Source organism: Corvus kubaryi, unplaced genomic scaffold (assembly GCF_017639235.1).
Source record: "Corvus kubaryi isolate FWS band 111438036 unplaced genomic scaffold, C.kubaryi_AGA036_p1.0 50780, whole genome shotgun sequence".
NCBI lineage: Eukaryota > Metazoa > Chordata > Aves > Passeriformes > Corvidae > Corvus > Corvus kubaryi.
In genome coordinates, this window is record NW_024581371.1 from 1 (window position 1) to 17,909 (window position 17,909).

General features: G+C 45.8%; 1 protein-coding gene across 1 annotated transcript; it reads right to left on the bottom strand.

Moving 5' to 3' along the window:
* Positions 1 to 23: 23 nt before the first annotated feature.
* On the bottom strand, positions 24 to 17,711 carry LOC121672350 (hormonally up-regulated neu tumor-associated kinase-like). Its single transcript, XM_042044971.1, has 5 exons — positions 17,388 to 17,711; positions 9,589 to 9,644; positions 5,064 to 5,199; positions 4,707 to 4,834; positions 24 to 1,516 (listed from the first exon to the last, which is right to left on the bottom strand). Exons 1-5 carry the CDS (start codon positions 17,591 to 17,593, stop codon positions 1,302 to 1,304), a joined length of 741 nt encoding a protein of 246 aa, XP_041900905.1. The 5' UTR covers positions 17,594 to 17,711; the 3' UTR covers positions 24 to 1,301.
* Between the last annotated feature and the right edge of the window lie 198 nt (positions 17,712 to 17,909).

Sequence of the window (17,909 nt, forward strand, 5' to 3'; positions counted from 1 at the left end):
GGAAGGAAGGAAGGAAGGAAGGAAGGAAGGAAGGAAGGAAGGAAGGAAGGAAGGAAGAAAAAATGAAAGTAACTGTTTTTTTGCAACAGCAAAGCACAGCATTCCATATTGATGTTCCCTTTGAAAATACTTCTAATAGGAAAGGATTATAGTTGTTCTTCTTGTTGTTATTATTACTGCTTTATATTACCCTATACACACATAGGCATGAGCAAACTTATGTCTTCTCTGCAGTTCAGCATGGCATTTTCTTCCCTTTTTTCCACAGGATCCCTTGCCTTCTGGGGAGATTGATTCCATAAATAAAGAGCAGTGCACAGCTATTCCAGCCACGAGAGGCTGGAACAGCATTTGGAATAGGGCTTGGACACCTCACTGCACCAATACCTCTGGAAAGGACCCTTCCACCACAACCTGACGAAAGCCTTACAACTCTCATCTAGGAATTAAGAAACAGAGGTGTGGAAATGCCCCTAAAAAAGCAAAAAACTGTGAAAGTACGTTCAAGCCCTATTTCTTTTGCATTTTTTTCCTCTTCTCAAAGAGGAGCCAGTAAATCCTGCAGGTCCTGGGTAGAGTATGAGACACAGCTGGAGGGCTTTGATACAGGAAGGAGGTTTTATCTGATCAAATACAGACATGTAATTCCAAGTGAGTTGCCTGAGGCTTCATTTACAGTCACTGGAGAGGAACTTTTATCTCCAGGGCACAAAGTCATCCTAAGGCAGAATCAGAGAGAAGTCAGATGAATGGTTATGTAAAAAGTGCCCTTATTTCTCTCCACTGACTGCAACTCTACGCTGCAGATGTTTCAAGTCGAGCAAGATTATTTATAACCAAACTGGACCACAAGCATCTTCTCTTCTTTCTTTTTCCCTGGATGGATGTTTGACTGACCATGAGATTTGTTCTCTGCCTGCTTTTAGCCACATATTCAGCAGGGTGCAGGTATTCAACACCAACAACCAACAAAGCGAGACCATTAAACCCTGACCCTTCTCACCACAGTTTGCATATTCCCTTCATCCACAGAACCTCACAAACAGGCAGAGGCCCTCCTGGAGAAGCAGCCTGGCTTTTGCTGACCAAAAGTAAAAGGAGGAGATCAGAACTGCCTGTCACACCCCCATTCCCAGGCCTGCAGCCAAGTAATCAGAAGATCTGCACCCCAGCCCACCCTGCAAATAATGCACTATCTGCCAGCTTCCAGTTTAAGGCATTGCTTTTGGCCATTTCAAGCAACACAGGGCCAATCCCAATAATGCTTAGGATGGAGTCACAAAAGCAATTCCTAGGATGTGTCACACAAAAGGAACGGGAACACCAGGGAGATAATGTACAGGCACCATGGCAGGTTTTCTCCCCCCCTCCCTGCTGTACCTGTTTGGATAGGTGACATTGGGTGGTGCTCTTCCAGGGTAGTTCTCATTGAGCCACCGATTTGCCAGGGCCTGCTGGATGTTTGGTCTCTTTGCAGGGTCTGGCTCCAGCAGAGATCGCAGGAAGTTTATGGCCGCTGTGAAGAGATCAAGGAAAAACCCCAACCAACAGCTCTGTCATCTGCTTTAGGACTTTCAGAGGAGATGAGTTACTACAGGTGAGTAGCCTGAACAAAAGCACACCAAAAAGGAACATTTTCCTTCCTGCATGCTCCAGTGTCCTTGAGAAAATGAAGAACTGATAAGGGATTAGTAACTAAAGCAAACAATGATTTACAGTCACAATGATTTACAGAGTTATAAAGGAGAGGGGAAAAAGCACTTTTTGTCTCAGAGCTCATTTGAAGTTTTGGAGCAGGTGAGCTAACATTTAATTTCCACATGAGGGCAAGAGGCTGGAGCCAGGTCAGAGACGAATCGCTGTGCTTGAAGCAGGAGATGGAGCAGGGCTCAGTGGAGGGGAGGGAAGGGATGCAGACCTGGGAGGGAAGACACAGCAAATTTGGCTCCCTTTGACATTATAAGGATAAATTCTCCCTTGGCTTCCGTCCAACGTACAGTCAGCTGCAGAAGGTTTCAGCCAAATTAAGAGAGGACAGCAAAATAAACAGGCTTTGTTTTGTTCTCCTGAACCTTCAACTTTCAATGACATTCAACCACTCCTCCTGAATTTCTTGCAAAAATGCTCAATTTTTAAGTCATGTGCTTTTTACATGATTAGGAGCAATGAAATCAAGTGATTTGCCTAAAAACTCACAAGAAGTGCCTCTCTGAGCTGAAAGTAAACTCTGTTTTAACTAGATTTGGTCTTTATTCCTCAAATTATCAAGGCTAGATTTCACTGCTCCTCCATGTAATTTAGGGAGAATAAAACACCTGCAAAAATCAGGTTTCAGCTGGAGAGAGGGCCCTCTCTGTGTCAAGAAGCTTATGTGTGCAAGAGAGATGTATTACTCTGTATTTACCAGTTCAGCCAGGCGTCAGATGGGCTTTTTCTAATCTCTCCCTTCACTAACCACTGATTTATGTGAGATACTTTACTCAAATATTCCCGAGTATTTTTGTTATTATCCTGCAGCAGCCACGTTGCAGGAGCAGCAGGAAGAGCCTACATCCGAGTTCCCAAACTTGCTGGAAGCTGCTTTCTGTGTGCCTGGTGTGCCCTCTTCACCCCCATCACAGCAAACAACAAACCCCTTGTTCTCCCATTTCATCCCCTCTCGCTCCAGTGCTTCCCCCACGTCTGTGTTAGAAACCTCACACGTCCCATGGGTTCAGAGCCAGAGAAATCCCCCTCCCCAAACCCACACTCCCTCCTTCAGCACCACCATGCTTGATCTCCAAATCACCCAACGTCTCCTTAAAAATCCTACTTCTCCATCCCCACCCTTGCCAAGAGGCAAACTACTTAAATAAAGCTTGTGAAGTGCCACAGATCAACAGATTCAGACTGGGAGAAACTAATTCTGGAGTGAAGATTCCCCCCTGGAAGCTCCCAGACCTGGGCAACAGAGATGAGCAACAGCACCTTGGCTGATTTGAGTTCAGATGGCACAAGGAGCTTTTCCAGCTAAGCCACACAGCTGTGGGACAACAAAATGATTTCCCCAGGGAGCAAACATGAGGGAAAAGGAATATGTGTAAGGTGAACACCAACTTCCTGACCATCTGACCTCTGCTCACCTAAAATCAATAACCAGATAGCTGCTGTTCAAGAAGCTTAATGAGAAACAGGTTCCTAAGCGGGAAAACCAAACACCAACTCCAAAATTTCCCTGTTGCTACCCAGATTGCTTTGGGTGCTCACTGTCACCCAGCATTTTAGGTCACACAAATGAAGTGTTTTCCTGCTCAGTGATAAGACTGGCTACCTGCATGATGGGACTGTGTGTTCAGTAACCAGGAAATTAGATATTGAAAGACAATGTACTGAGCATGCAAAACAGACTCCTGTAAAAATGCTCTACTTTATAGAGGAATTAACGGAAATTAAGACCCAATTAAAATAGAAGGTCCATAAACCCAAGAAGGTAACAAACCCCTACAATTCAGAGAGCAGAGGAGCAGAGTTTCCGCCCAGTGACCCCAAGCCTCATGGCGGCGGGAACAAATGTCACCTTAAATCACACTGTGCCATGTCACTGAGCTCTCATGGCCCATGGCTCGGGTCAGGCACTGATGGGCACCTTTGTCCACAGTGAGCAAAGGTTAACATGTTTAAATCTAGTCCATTAATTTGCCATCATCTCTCTGCAAGTTCAGGCTGCTGGGGCTCTCACAGGATAAACAAAATACTGCCTTCCCTGGGGACTACAGTGTCAAGTGAGCTACAGATGCTACAGAGAGAAAATCTGGTCTTCATTGTTAAGTGGCAGGATGGATGAAACAGCGAAACGAAGCCTGTCAAAAGCAATGCGATCTTTTTTGCTGCTCAGGGTCTGGCCTTCTACAAGGTGGAAGGTGGAACCCTGAATCTGTACTTGGAGAATTCACCTTGTGACTCAACTCCCAAGGGCTTTTTCTTACACCCTCTAACAGCAGTTTCCATTCCCTTTTTGTGTTTGCAATCTTTTAATTTTATCAAAAGCCCTTTGCAAACAGGCTGCCAGGGTAGGAGACAGAAGCTCTCCATGGACAACAAATTTGGCATAAAAAAAATAAAACCCAGCCACCAAATAGAGCTTGTTCCAAATGCTGGCAGTGGCCTTGCTACAAGCTGAAAAGTGATTCTGTTGCCTAGTGACATGGCTCTGAAGCAGGAATTAATATTTCTAATACTAAGACATCAACTAATTTGCATTTTGTGAACACGCAAAGGTTATCCCAGGTAACTGTCCCAAAATAACTGAGTGCATGTCATTATTCCGTAATAAATGTGAGGTCATTTGAGGCAGTTTATCACTCAACCCCAGTCATGATAATGCCCAGGGATCTGTTATTCCAAAATAATCTGTTCATCCATCCTTACCCTGTGCTAAAATCTTCTCGATGTGCAAAACTGACCAACTGCTCTACAAAGGCAATTCCACAGAATTTCAAAGATTTGTTCCTTCTCTCATATTCAGCACAACTTGGTGCTTCTCCAGAAGGCAAAGCAAAAGGAATTCTGCTACATCAACTCTTGCAGGTCTTCCAGAGGCCAAAATGAAAAAAGGAATTTTTCCCAACTAGCACAACACACCAGCAGCATGACTCACAATCTGTAATTCCATGCAACACCTCTGACCCACTGGATCTGGACAGGTCCCAGCGACCCCCCTGGATTACCTGAGGAGAGCTGGGTGGGAAAGGGGTTCATTTCTTTGTCCACCATTTTTTGGTACAAGGCTCTCAAGCTGAACGGCTCCACAGTGAAGGGTAATGTTCCGGTCAGCATGGCGTACATGTTCACCCCACTGAAAGAAAACACACAGAAAAAGAAACCAAAGTGACCGGGAGCAAGGAAGAATTTAGGTTTTAGAGACTGTACTTCATCTTTAATCTCATCTGACAGTTATTACAGGGTTGATGCCCCATCTCCGAGAGCATTTCAGGTCAGGTCAGATGGGGCTCTGAGCCACCTGATCCAGCTGGAGATGTCCCTGCTCATTGCAATAACAATTATAAACTTGAGAAGTAACTCACATGGACCAAACGTCTATTTTGGGCCCGTATTTCTTCCTTGCCAGAAGTTCAGGGGCTGCATATGCTGGGCTCCCACACTGGGTGCTGAAGGGATCAGAATAACCCAAGATTCCTGCACAGTTGCTCAATCCAAAGTCTGTGAAGGCACAGAGACACAGTTATGAAAGAGAGACACAGTCAAACTGTGCTAGAGCACAAGTTGAAAAGAAGGAACATTTCTTCCAAAAGCTAAGCAACAAACTCCCTAAGGAGAAAAAGAACTCATCCACATGCAAAAATTTTATGTAATTTGCTTCTACGAGGCGCTAAATAGCCAGAGGCTTCTACAAACAATAAAAAGAGCCTTAGAACATGCACAGTTATCCATTTCATACACAAAGCAACTACATTTTGCTGGCAACTGGATGGCAACAACCAGAGCTGAGCTTGTCCCAGGTCCTGAGCCACCTCCGGCTGCCGTGGCTTCTACACTGCAGCAGGACGTTATGGAGGGGACAAGGTGAAGTGGGATTTCTTCAACATTCCCTCTAAATCGTGTAAATGAACCATCAGCTGTAAAGGGGGGTCCCTTTCTGGGGCTGCTGTGGTGATGCACAAACACAGAGGATTCGGCTCTGGAATAATACACAGAGACCTTGGGGCAAGAAGGGGAATGGCTTGACTTGGCTGCCCCCTCCCTGACTTCTGCCTTGAGTTATTGTATTCCTGGCCCCTGGGTGTATCTGACACTCTCGTGGCAGTAATAACGAGGGACTGGCAAAGCTGGCACTGGAGACAAGAGGGAGCCCCTCAGCAGGAGGGGCTGCAGTTTCCCAAGTGCTTTCGGGCAGCCCAAGGGTGTTCCCAACATCTCCCTGCTGTCTGCTCCAGTGCTGGTGTGGCTGCAGGCCAAGATGGGTTTAGGGAACAACAAATCCCATTCATTAAGAGTTGGACTCGTTGATCCTTGTGGGTCCTCTCCAACTCAGAATATTCTGTGAATCTCTGAAAACCACCAGTATTAAGAACACTGACACCTGATTAATTCCTCGGTATCCTCTCTCAGTCATTAATTTGTGGCTCTTTTCTTACCTGCAACTTATTTGCACTGGACTTGCAGTGCTGGCCTGTCCTTCAGCTTTCACCCCACTGAAAATCAAGTTTGGCTGAAATTTGAGGAGTTCCTCGAGGTATTAGAAGCACCCTGACAGGGCAGATACATAAGCCTTGTTCCTTCACAAAACCAGGCAAAGTATTAAAATGCTTACAAAAAAATGCAATTATAACAGTGCCTGGAAGAAACCTAAATGATGGCACAGTGCTTTCCACTCGACTGGCTGCCTCTCTGAGAGCCAGGCAGGCACAGGGGAGACAGGAATCACCATCTTTCACAGCTAAAGAGGCTCACTGGGGGTTTTCCTGGAGAACGCTGTCAAAACTGAAGGGAGAATCAAGACAATTTCCTTGCCTCTGATGGAAAACAATTGTCTCTGGACACTGCTTAATCATCCCTGCTAGAGATGTACCATCCCCGGGGCTTTTACAAATACTGCAGAGGATCCATTAACTTAATTAATGTATTCATTAGCTGTGGCCTGAGATGAGTTCTGTCAACTATAAAACACTTTTTAAAACTCAAAGAAATAATATCTCCCCATAGTTTTATTCCTGGTCCTTACCCTGCTGTGTCATGCCAGCTCCAAATTACTTGACTGTATTATGATGTTTTACAGTCACAGGATACAAGGGCTGTATTCTGTGATGGTGTCAATCAGCATCCCTCCATCAGTATCCGTGGAGGGATACTCTGGGAGAGGTTTTCATTCTCTTATTTGCTTCAGTTGTAAACCCCTTATTCACTTCCTTCAGCCCATTCATTTCAGCCGCTATGCTTTTTTCTCCCTGTTGAAATGCAGAATGTGTGCAAACAGATGCATCCTGGGGACAGGGATTCCATAGTCATGGAGATGAGAATATTGTTATTAACACTGTGGCAGCACAACGTGATCACAGTGTGATTTCCATTGTTTTTATTAAGGATGCATTGCTGATTTTGATAAGAACAGTGCGACCACCAGCACTGATAACCTCGCTGCCACTGCCTGCCTCTGCCTTGGGCTCCCTTTCAAGAAGCCCAGCAAATTACAGAATTCAGATCAAAGGCCACCCTTGGTTTTCCAAAGTAAATATTTTGACATGGGAGCTCCACCACCCCCACCACTCGTGCTATCGAAGCATCATCACATTGCTCTACTCCTCCTCAACGCCTCCAGGGAATCCACATCAAGCTATGGATGCACGGCTATCCCTGGAGCTCTGCCAGTCAGAACAGGGAAAGAGCTGTTAAATACAAGCTCCTGGACAAGCTGGACCAGCAGAGCTCCACATAGCTGGGCATCCCAGCAGGATGCCAAGAAATTTGCGTGGTCCGTGAGCGGCTTCTCCCGCTGTCTTTATCAGACACCGACCGCATGGGCTGGTAGATAATGAGGAGTGAATTATTTCCGACAGTTCCAATCCTGATGTTCTTCAATGTGATTAACAGACTGCTAAGAGTAAGTCCTCTCAAAGGGAATTTTGCCAAGAAGAATATCTAAGAGCAGGTTCTAAACCCCCTTGTCACATAGCCAAAAGGAGGAACAAATCCAAGGTGCCCTTGAGCAGCTGGGTGAAGCAAGGGGCTCAAGGCATCCAGTTCTCACCAAAATGCAAGAACAAGCAGTGACTTCAATGTCACACTTTCAATCTTCATTTCACCTTTTGTTCTTCCTTTCCCAGCTATTACAAAACCAACATTTTAATTTTTATTGGCTACTCCTGTGTTTGCTGCTGGACAAACCACAGAGACCAAGCTCTCACCCCACAGCAGGTAACGTGAGATGGTTTTGTAGCTCCAGGTCTCTTCTCCCAATCATGAAAAGCAGCACTTTAATTCCTCCAAACACGTTCTTCACTCCTGAAGAACCTTCCTGGGAAGGACTAGGTGATGACACAACTGATCATTTCTAGTAAGACAGGCTGCATAAAATATTGCAACCTTTCTTTTCCTGCAACATCCCCAGTTGGGTGGTGGGATTTAATAGCTTTGTTTTAGAATACACACTGCCTGCAATCTGCTTTGCTTAAACATCAGGCTGCAGACCTGAGGACAATTTATTGAGGCTGTGGAAGATCAAACTGTCTCTTTTCTCTATGCTTCCCACACCACCCACTGCGAGGAGACCTTTCCATGCAGCCGAAGCAAATGGAACTGCAGGAACAGGCCTGAAGTCGTTTCCTTTGGCACATGAGTTTTAATTGTACATGTATCATCTGGGAAGGCCTTGGTTTGGATGTGAAGCTCACAAAGTGTTGTGTAATCAAACACCCAATAACAGGGAAGTTATGTGAGTTCTTTAAATCCATCAGATGTTCATAGAGCGCTGGTGCAAACCATCTGGTCTCACTTATCTGCTAAATCAGGATAATGGGTGGTATCCATCAGTACTGATGAATGATTCATGGTAACAGATCAGTATCCTCCTGACCCACAGCCGCGGTAATGCAGAGTTCTCTTTGCTGTTATTTTCCCAGGCGGTTGATTTGCTACAGAGTAATCACTGAAAGTCCCGGTAGCATTTCCAAACCTGAATTCCCTAAGCAGAACCTGGGTATTTCAGATTTCATTAATCATCCTGCCCTTGTTTGCTTGGACATGCATGTGCTTTATACGTCACAGTGAGTGTCCATTTGACCTGGATGTTTGAATGTTAAGTGGTTTTCACCACTTTTCAGCCCATGAAACTTTCTGAGGAAAGTCAGCTGACTTTTTAAGTCTGCAACCACAGACACTGCTGTTGGCAAAAGTGAAGGCATGGAAAGAAATATAAACAGATGTTTGGCATTTGTTTTATGAAAGGAATATTTTCTTTTCAATGCCCACATTAACATTAATGGAAGTTATGCAAGGCAGTGAGAGACTATACCCACCAATGATTAATCCAAAATGCCTGCACAGCTTGAATGAATCAAGCACCCCACACAACTGATACCTAAATACAATCAAGGCTCTACCGTTGATCTTTTTTATTTTTTAACGGCCCTCTAAACCAATTTTGTACTGGGTGCTGGAAGCAAATTTAACAAATATAAATATAGGACCACATTTTGCCAGCTGCTAAAAATGTGTGCAACTCCCACTGACTTCAGTGGAAGCATATGCTCACGGGGGCAGAATCCAGCCCCTAGCAAATAAGAAACGATCATGATAATAAAATAAACCACTTCTGTGGTGTCAATTCTTAAATTCTTCACCAAGCTCCCGATTTGAATATGAAAGATGTGGGTTTAAGATGTAGGATTATTCCCATACCCAGTTAAAGCTGAATTATTCGGATCCTTTTTTTCACAAAATGCTGTCAGGAACAGCTTGATTGCTATCTATACTCTCTCAGCTCCTCTCTGCAGCAACATTAGCAGTCGTCACATGGAGGATTATGAAGCCTCAAAAACTCTCTTTATAAAACTAACAATTTTAATTACTGGAATTGCCAAACTGGTTTCATACCAATAAGCTTGATATTGTTGTCTTCATCTAGCAACAGATTTTCTATCTTCAAGTCTCTGCAAGAAAGAAAATATTTTGAGTGAGTCTCCAAAATAATGAAGCAGCTTTGCCTCACTCTCATCAGTGTATGTACAAGGCTTGTATATAATCGAATGTATAATGAAAGCAGCACACACAGTTCCACAGCAAAAGCAGAAAGCCCCATGCATCCTGCCCAAAATTAACAGTGCTTTCACACACTGCTTCCCACCTATTCTTCAGGCACAAAATGACATTACAAGCACTTGTCAGTACCTCCTGTAATTAACCAGGCTCTTCATGTTTCTTAAGCACTGGAAGTTTACAGGAAACTTACAAACTGGAAACATTTTAAGTATGTTTGTGGAACTGGAGGTCAATTTCTCATTACTCTTCACAGCCAAAGGCCATAGCTGAAGGATAAACCTGAGATCAGAGGAGCAAAATGTCTGTCTGTCTATAAGAGAGATCAGAATCAGCCTGCTGTGAGGGTGAAGCACCCAAACTCGTTGCAGAGATGGTCACCACTGGTATTCCCATACGCCAGAGGTAAAATCCAAGGCTGAGGGATTGAAATGGTTTGTCCAACACCACACAGAAAATCAGCCCAAAACCCCAAGCTGTGCAGACTGAGCATTAAGTATAATGTGAAAAAAAATCACTTTGGTTGCTACACAACTCGTCCATGACTTCTAGCAGTTGGCTAAGTCTTCATCACAAGGATTTTTTTGCCCCCATCCAGACAGGAAATATTTGTAACAATCAGCATGCTGGGATATCCACAGCTCAGAGGGGCAGTGATGCTTCTCCCAGCACGCTTTGGAAAAATATGGATAATAAAGCCATCAGCTCTAACTATGGGAAGTCAGTGACATCCGTGGTACTTTGCCTTTGTAAGGCAAAGGCAGTGATGAAAGATGCCTCCATTACAGATGAAGATATTGGACTTAATAAAATAAGACAAGTAAACCAACCAAACCAAGGCAAGTACTTCCTCAAGGAGGGATCTGTGAAAGGAAGACTCCAAGGCTTTTTTAAAATGTTCCTCATTTCATTTCATGCCCATGCTGTGTTTCAAATAAACCTGAGGCAGAAGAGCACCTGCAGGTAGAATGACCCTCACCTCATCAGTAAGACCACAAGGACCTACACAGGAGGGATTTTTGGCATTGAAAGCAGCATGGGCAGGTGAAGGGGGGATTCTGCCCCTCTGAGGTGAGACCCCACCTGCAGATCTGCCTCCAGCCCTGAGGACCAACAGCAGAGGGACGTGGAACTGCTGGAGCCAGTCCAGAGGGGGAATGGGTTCAAACTGACAGAGAATAGGCTTAGATAGGATATTGGGAAGGAATTCCTGCCTGTGAGGGTGCTGAGGCCCTGGCACAGGGTGCCCAGAGCAGCTGTGGCTGCCCCTGGATCCCTGGCAGTGCCCAAGGCCAGGTTGGACATTGGGGCTTGGAGCAGCCTGGGACAGTGGGAGGTGTCCCTGCCCATGGCAGGGGTGGGACTGGATGAGCCTTAAGGTCCCTCCCAACCCCAACCCCTCTATGACTCTGTGGTTATATTCCCTCCTCTGGCAGTATCCTCAGGGGTTATCCCAGGGGGTTATTGCATGTCCTCCAAAAGGCATTTCCCTTGTAGGGCAACCAGCGCTGCTGAGAAAGGGCTTGATCCAGGGACAACCTGCCCTGCCAGATGGATCCAGATCAACCCACTTCTGCTTCCCTCTGCTGCCAAAAAAGGGCTTAGTGCCTCATGTCTCACATCTTTATTGCTTGCAGATGGAGGTTTTCACAGACATTGTGATTGGTCTCCAGGAAGATATCAGGGCCAGGAACTTAACAGGAGAGACTTCCAAAAAACCAGTCTGGGAAAGATACAAAAAAAATACAAAACGAAAGCCCCCACCACTTCTAAAACCTCCAATTAAACCAAAATCAACAGAAGCACTGCAATGCTCAGTACAGCATCTCAAAGCAAAGAGAAAGACCATTTAGAAGCTCTGAGTATATGAAATATTAGCTAAGAAGAGGCAAGACTTTAAAGGCAAGAAAGGGAAAGATGCAAGCTGTAAGTTGAGGGGGAAAGACATCCAGGCAATCAACAAATGAATGACAGGAGGACTAACCATGAACACCAGAAAAGATATTTTAAAGGATTCAAGGAAAAAACAAAAAAAAAAGAACAAAAGGTAAATATTACAGAGCATTTTAAAGCCATCAGAGGAAAAAAAAATAGAAAGGTAAATATTGCCTCAGTAGAGAGTGCAGGCAAACCTGGTTAAAGCTGTTTACCCATCTGTCTGTTCTCAGCAGATTTGCCAGTGAGTGCTAACTGATCTAATGGTCCACCCCAACAGGAAAGCACTGATTTTTGGAGCAATACCAGGAGCCAGGACAACAGGCTTTCCCACATTTCTCTTTGTGGTGGTACAACCCAACTGCATACCTGCTCTAGGACCCATTTCCATGAACATCCCAAATGCTTCACTAGGTCAGTTCTGTCCAGTACAAACTTTAATTAATTATCTTTCACAAAAAAGAGACTTACCTGAGTTCGCTCCAAAACTTGTGGTCCAGACTATTCACCAGCTTTCACTGAGTGTCTTACTTGCCTTTTATTTTCCAAACCCTTTATCATACAGAGCATGAAATTCAGGCCTCCAAACATTCTTGGGGGCAATGGTGTTTCTTTTTCCACTGCAACAAAGCATGGACTCTGGACACTTTCAGTTTCCCTCCCTGAAGTAAATCTGATCTTGTTCCTTCACTGTCACAGCTCCTCAAAAAAAACACAACTAAAGGATTATTTATGGGTTTTCCCCCGTAAGTAAATTCTCAGCTTTCATTGCTGGAAAAACTTAAAAATACCCTCAGGCACTAAATGCAAAAGGAACAAGAAGTGGTACCTTTGCCTAAGGGATCAGTTCCCTGATGCTGAGAGTCTCTAACTATGGGACAAGTCAGTCACATCTAGGAATAATGAAGGCACGCAAGGAAGGCCAAGCTGCATTCCCACAGTGTGGAGAACCAGCAGATATTTATGTCTTCTCAGCTCGTGGAGCTGGCAGCACACAGTTGGCATTCCCTGGATCTGAAAATACACCATCTTTATGGGCTAAGTTTCTTTGGGAGTTTGTTCTGCTGTCGATGGGGCTGATTTATCTCTTTGGACCACTCTGGAAACCCCAACTGCAGCCAGTGCCTGCAGTGAGGAACACAAGTGGATCCCTGGAGCGAGTGACCCCATCAGCTGCTCCCAGAGCAGTTTATTCCATGCCAGGGCAGGCAGCAGGCTGCAAAAGGCAAGTTTTGCATTTCACACTTTATTTCTTGTCTGGGGGAGGAAGGATGAGAAAGAAGGTTTCTCCAGCAAGCAGCTGCACAGCAGCAGTTGTTGGCTGCTCTCTCCTGAATCTTATTTTTAATCACAACAGCACCACAGAAAATCACTCCTTAACTATCAACCCTCAAGGCCACTTTCATGCCTTGTGCAAGAGCTGGACAGGTTGCAGAGACTTGGGTTCATCACCACACTTATGTATCAGTATTCATTTCAAAGGCTTTGATAGCAAAATGTTATTGAGCCCAATTCTTCTGTCAGTAACAATGTCACTGGATTCCGTGTGGCTGCCTCTGTCAAAGAGGAATCCAGTCCATTGTCTTCACTAAAATGAAGTTTAGTTTGTTTACACCAGAGCACTCCAAGAGAGAATGCCCAAAGGTAATTCCGAAATCTGAAATAACATGGAAAGACAAAGCAGCTCTGCACTTCAAAAGGAGAGTTTGTTCTGTAGAGCAGGATCTGTCATAAATATTGCAGCAGCAGCCAGACTACTGGCACTTAAAATTAATAGGCTGGAAGTTATCAAAGCCAACATGTCAAACAGCAGGTACCAAATGAGGAATCCTGTGGCACTCCGAGCAACTGGATCGTGTGGCATCACCTAACTCTGCCCAAAACCACAGGGGTTTTTCATCTCTTTCAAACTCCTGACCTGCTTCTAATCACCAAATGGCAGGGAAAGGCAGGAATCTGCTGCCGTGAGGGCCGAAAAAGGGGAATACAGCAAGCCATCTCTGCTACCAATACACTATTCAATTCCTTTCTTTGACAACCTGACAGTAATTGCATTGAATGGGACTGAATTTTGTAAAAATGACTTTAAAAGGGTTGTTGAGAATTTCCTGTGGGATGCAGTGGCAAGCACCAAGGCTTTCACTTCATTTTCCCTGCTGTCCTTATGCTCCCAGAGGGCTCATTGCTCATGCTGCTTTTTGACAGCATGAAGGCCTGTGTAAACACCCTCTGCCAAGAGAAAGCTCCACCAGATCCTGCCATTTGGTTCTGTTTTCCTCTGTCAGAGGAAAAGATAAATATTCCTACCTGATTCACAGCTGAGCTTGTTACAAGTATATTTTTAGCAGCAGCCAAACAGCTCTCCTGATAGAGGGAAAGAAACCCAAATGATAACATGAAATTATATATAGAAGAGTGGCATTTTGTTTTCAGCGAGCAGCCGACGAGTTCTGAACCCTGGGCACCCCTCAGCAAAGATGCAGCTTCTGCACTCTGGAACTTGCAGACTTCATCCATCTGAGCAGATGACAAAGTTGGAATTTTAAAATACATCTATACAGTCAAACATGAGTTTGGAGGTGTTTTTACATCTCTAAATAAAAATGAGGTTTCTTGAAGTGCTTCAATTTTAGGCTGTTCACACATCAGTGCCTCTTAACAAAAGCATTTCCACTGAATTCTGGGTCCCTGCTCTTGCCCAAAGACCAGTGCTCTGAGTGCTTTTCTGCCATGCCAAGTCTGGATAGTAAGCCATGCAGCTTCCTGAGTAATACTCATCAAATAACATCAGCAAATTTCACGCAACTTTATTCCATCTGGGGTTTTTCATCCCAAGCCAAACAGGGTAAGCCATAGACATTATTCCCCAAATAATGCAGACAAAACCTATGGTTTTCTTTTGCAATAGAAAAGCCAATAAAAAGCTTTTCAGGGCCCTGCCCCATTCCATGGGAAGCATTTGGAGAGACAAACAGCAGCCCCTTTTCTGGTCAAGGATGCTGCAGTTTCTTCCACACGTGGCAAACTCGAACGCCCCCACATCACCACGCACATGAAAATGCTGGTATTTTTACCTGCTTTAAAAATAACAACAACAACAGAACACTGCCATTGCAGCCAGGCAGAGAATGAATCAGACTCCTGCACTATTTTTTTCCTCCCTCAGTAGCTGATTGAGTAGCCTGTTTTTAGAGCTGCCACAGTCAGAGGCCCAAGATGCTGAAGGACAACTCCTGAGGTAATTGTTAATTTCTCTCCCTCTCTTGCTCAGAGAGAGCCAGGAGAATAAAACCAGATCACACTACCAGGGCTTTTCCTGCATCTCTACACTGCTCTACACACTTGGCTTGCAGAAGAAGGCAACACATTGAACGGGTTAAGCCAGAGAAAATACTTGCAGATATGCTGCCTGTGATTCTGTCAAGTTCTATCATTTTAAGCAGAATTAGTCCTGCTCATTCACCGTGGGGAAGCCTCCCAAGAAGCAGCTCAGTGCTGCAGAGTGATCCGAGAAACAGGGTGGATGGAGGAGGCTGCCTTTGGGGTAGGGATTAATTCAATGCCACAGGGCTGGACAGACAGAGCTCAGCTGCCAGAGGAAGCCCAGCACTGTCACTGTTCTCAGGGCTGCTGCCTCCTCCCACAGCCTCTGGAGCTGTGCTAAGCTCACAGAGGCAGCAGAGAGGGAAGGGGTGAGAGCCAAACCTGCAGGATCCACATGGGAACTCAGGCTCTCCCTGGGCCCCAGAGCCTTGCCCTCTTCTCACCATAACAGCCTGTTGATTCCAGCTTGTGCTTGGGGAACAAGCTATTTTTGTCAAAAATGTGGGTTTGAATCCTCTCTGAAAAAGAAGGCAATCAAAGCCAAGCCTACCAGCCCCCTGTAAGTGCCTTGGGCACTGTGCAGAGGGTGAATTTTTCAGGGACAGGAATTGCTGCTGCTGACCCAATCCTGCTGTTAAAAGCTAAACATATTCATCTGTTCCTGCCTTGTTTTCCTCTGCCCATCTCAGAAACTTGATTTATTTCCTTCATCTCTCTCTCTCTCACTAAATACTGGGTATCAACTGATCCCTGACAGCAGTAAGTGAACTTCTTCCTTGTCCTTGCCTCAAAACTGTGGGGTTAATAATTTAAAGAGATCAGCAGTTTTGAGGCTGATAGAGAACCTGCTGGCTGCTCAGATATTTATATTACAGTGGTACCTGAAATGTAGCTTGACGTAAGACCAGAGGTGGCCTGTGCACATAGCAGTTATCCCTAATGGATCACAGGGAACACACAGAGATCCAAGACAAAAAAAGCAGCTTTCACAGAGCACATGGAGTTCCACCGAGCCAGATGCACCCACGCCGCACAGTGGTGGGCAGCTCAGCACACAGCTGGGCACAGCTGCAGGAGCTGGCTGTGGGCAGCTCCCCACCTTCTGCACAGTCAGTGAAGCCAAGGAGATGCAGACCCAGATCCTCAAAAGCATTCAGATGTCTGACTCCTACAGCGTGCCCACAGAACCCAAGAGGATGGGGCCTACACAACTTGCTCAGCATCATACGGGAACTGTGTGGGAGTCCAGACTTAACACCAGCTGGCCCAAATTTAGAAAGCAGAGCCTCCTTCTTAGCACAACGCCCTATAAATACACCTAAGAACAGGAGAGGAGAGATGCTGGCTCCAAAGGTCCAGCCAGCCCACCATCCTCCTGTCTCCATAGCAGCCAAGAGCACAGAAGCAGAGAAAGGTACAGGGACAGGCAGTCACATGTGACACCTCCACCTGCACTCTTCCAGATCTCCCACTTGCTGCTCAGGGGCTTCAGGCAGAGGCAGCTACTCCTTGTTCATCAGGCTTCTCTCTGCTGAGCTTGTCCTATTTCCCTAAAGCCCAAGTGAACTCCTAACTCCACAGCATCCTCCTGCCAGGAGATGCACATCCTGCTCATACACAGAGCTCAAGGAGCGTTTGGACAACGCTCTCAGGCACGGGGTGGGATTTTTGGTGTGTCCTGTGCAGGGCCAGGAGTTGGGCTGGATGATCCCTGTGGGGCCCTTCCAACTCAGCATATCCTGTGATTCTGGGGATGAAGGTCCCAAAGAAACAAAGTGATGCATCGCAGCAGCTCTGGCTCTCTCCATCCTGTGAGGCCCTGCTGAGGTGATGCAACAAATGCAAAGAGCAGGGAAGCAGAAGCCAGGGATTTCAGTGGTCCCACTGAGCCTTTGCCCAGCCCTGGCACTGCGAGGCTTTGGGCAAATGAGCTACTCTCCCCACACTGCCATACTTCCACCAGTGAAGCAACAGGCACAGCCACCTTGTCAAAGAAATAGAGAAAGGATTCATTAGCTTGTGTTGGTGCAGAGCTTCGGAGAGGCAAAACAGTGCTTGCAGGGCAAGGGCCCTACTTCTGGACTGCACAGGCTTTATGGACACAGAACCACAGAATATCCTGGGTTGGAAGGGGTCATTGAGTCCAGTCCCTGGCCATGGAGTCAGCACAGCTCCTGAGTGCTCACGTGAAGCTGCTTAAGCGCCTTCTGCAGGCAGTTCCTAATGCCCAAGATAAGAGCATCCAAACGACACCATGAAGAGCAGCCAGAAAGCTCTCAGGAACATGTTGTTATAAGGAAATCTCCTTACAGTACAAATAAATGCCACTTCGAGGATCTGATCTAAACTTTCCCACCAGAGAGGCTTTCCCAAATTACCTGTGCACGACTCCTGCCCGGTGAAGGTGCTCCACTGCCAGGATGAGCTGCCGGATGTATTTGCGGGCTTCGTGCTCCTCGAGCCTTTTCTTCTCGTAGATCTTGTGCATCAAGTTGCCGCCAGGGCACAGCTCCATGACCAGGTAGTAGCTGTTCTCAGTTTCCAGTATATCCAGCAGCTGGGCAATATTGGGGTGGCGGATCATTTGCTGGATCTGCCCTTCCCGCCGCAGGTTCTTGGTGACATAGGTGTCCTTCTTGGCTCTTTTCTTGTCAATTACTTTCACTGCCACCTAAGGAGAAAACAGGAGAGGGGGCTGTTAGCTGTCACATCGATGATTTGTTGCTCTAACCTTGTAGAAACAACCATTAAAAAAAAAAGGAGTCAAAAGGATGTCCCTCTCAGCTGGCACACCATGGCTTCAGGCACAGCTGCACAGGTCAGAGAGTTCTTCTGACCCCCCTGACTCGTCCATCCTTTATTTCCTTGTCCAACGACAGTCAAAAATTATTGCAGGGAAA

Bases quoted from the DNA above. Each gene is read 5' to 3' on its own strand.
- LOC121672350 (XM_042044971.1), bottom strand. From the start codon at position 17,593: ATGATCCGCCACCCCAATATTGCCCAGCTGCTGGATATACTGGAAACT. The intron at 9,645-17,387 runs GTAATTTGGGAA...TCTTTCTTGCAG, and splicing joins CGGGCAGGAGTCGTGCACAG to AGACTTGAAGATAGAAAATC. The intron at 4,835-5,063 runs GTGAGTTACTTC...GTTTTCTTTCAG, and splicing joins AAAATAGACGTTTGGTCCAT to TGGGGTGAACATGTACGCCA.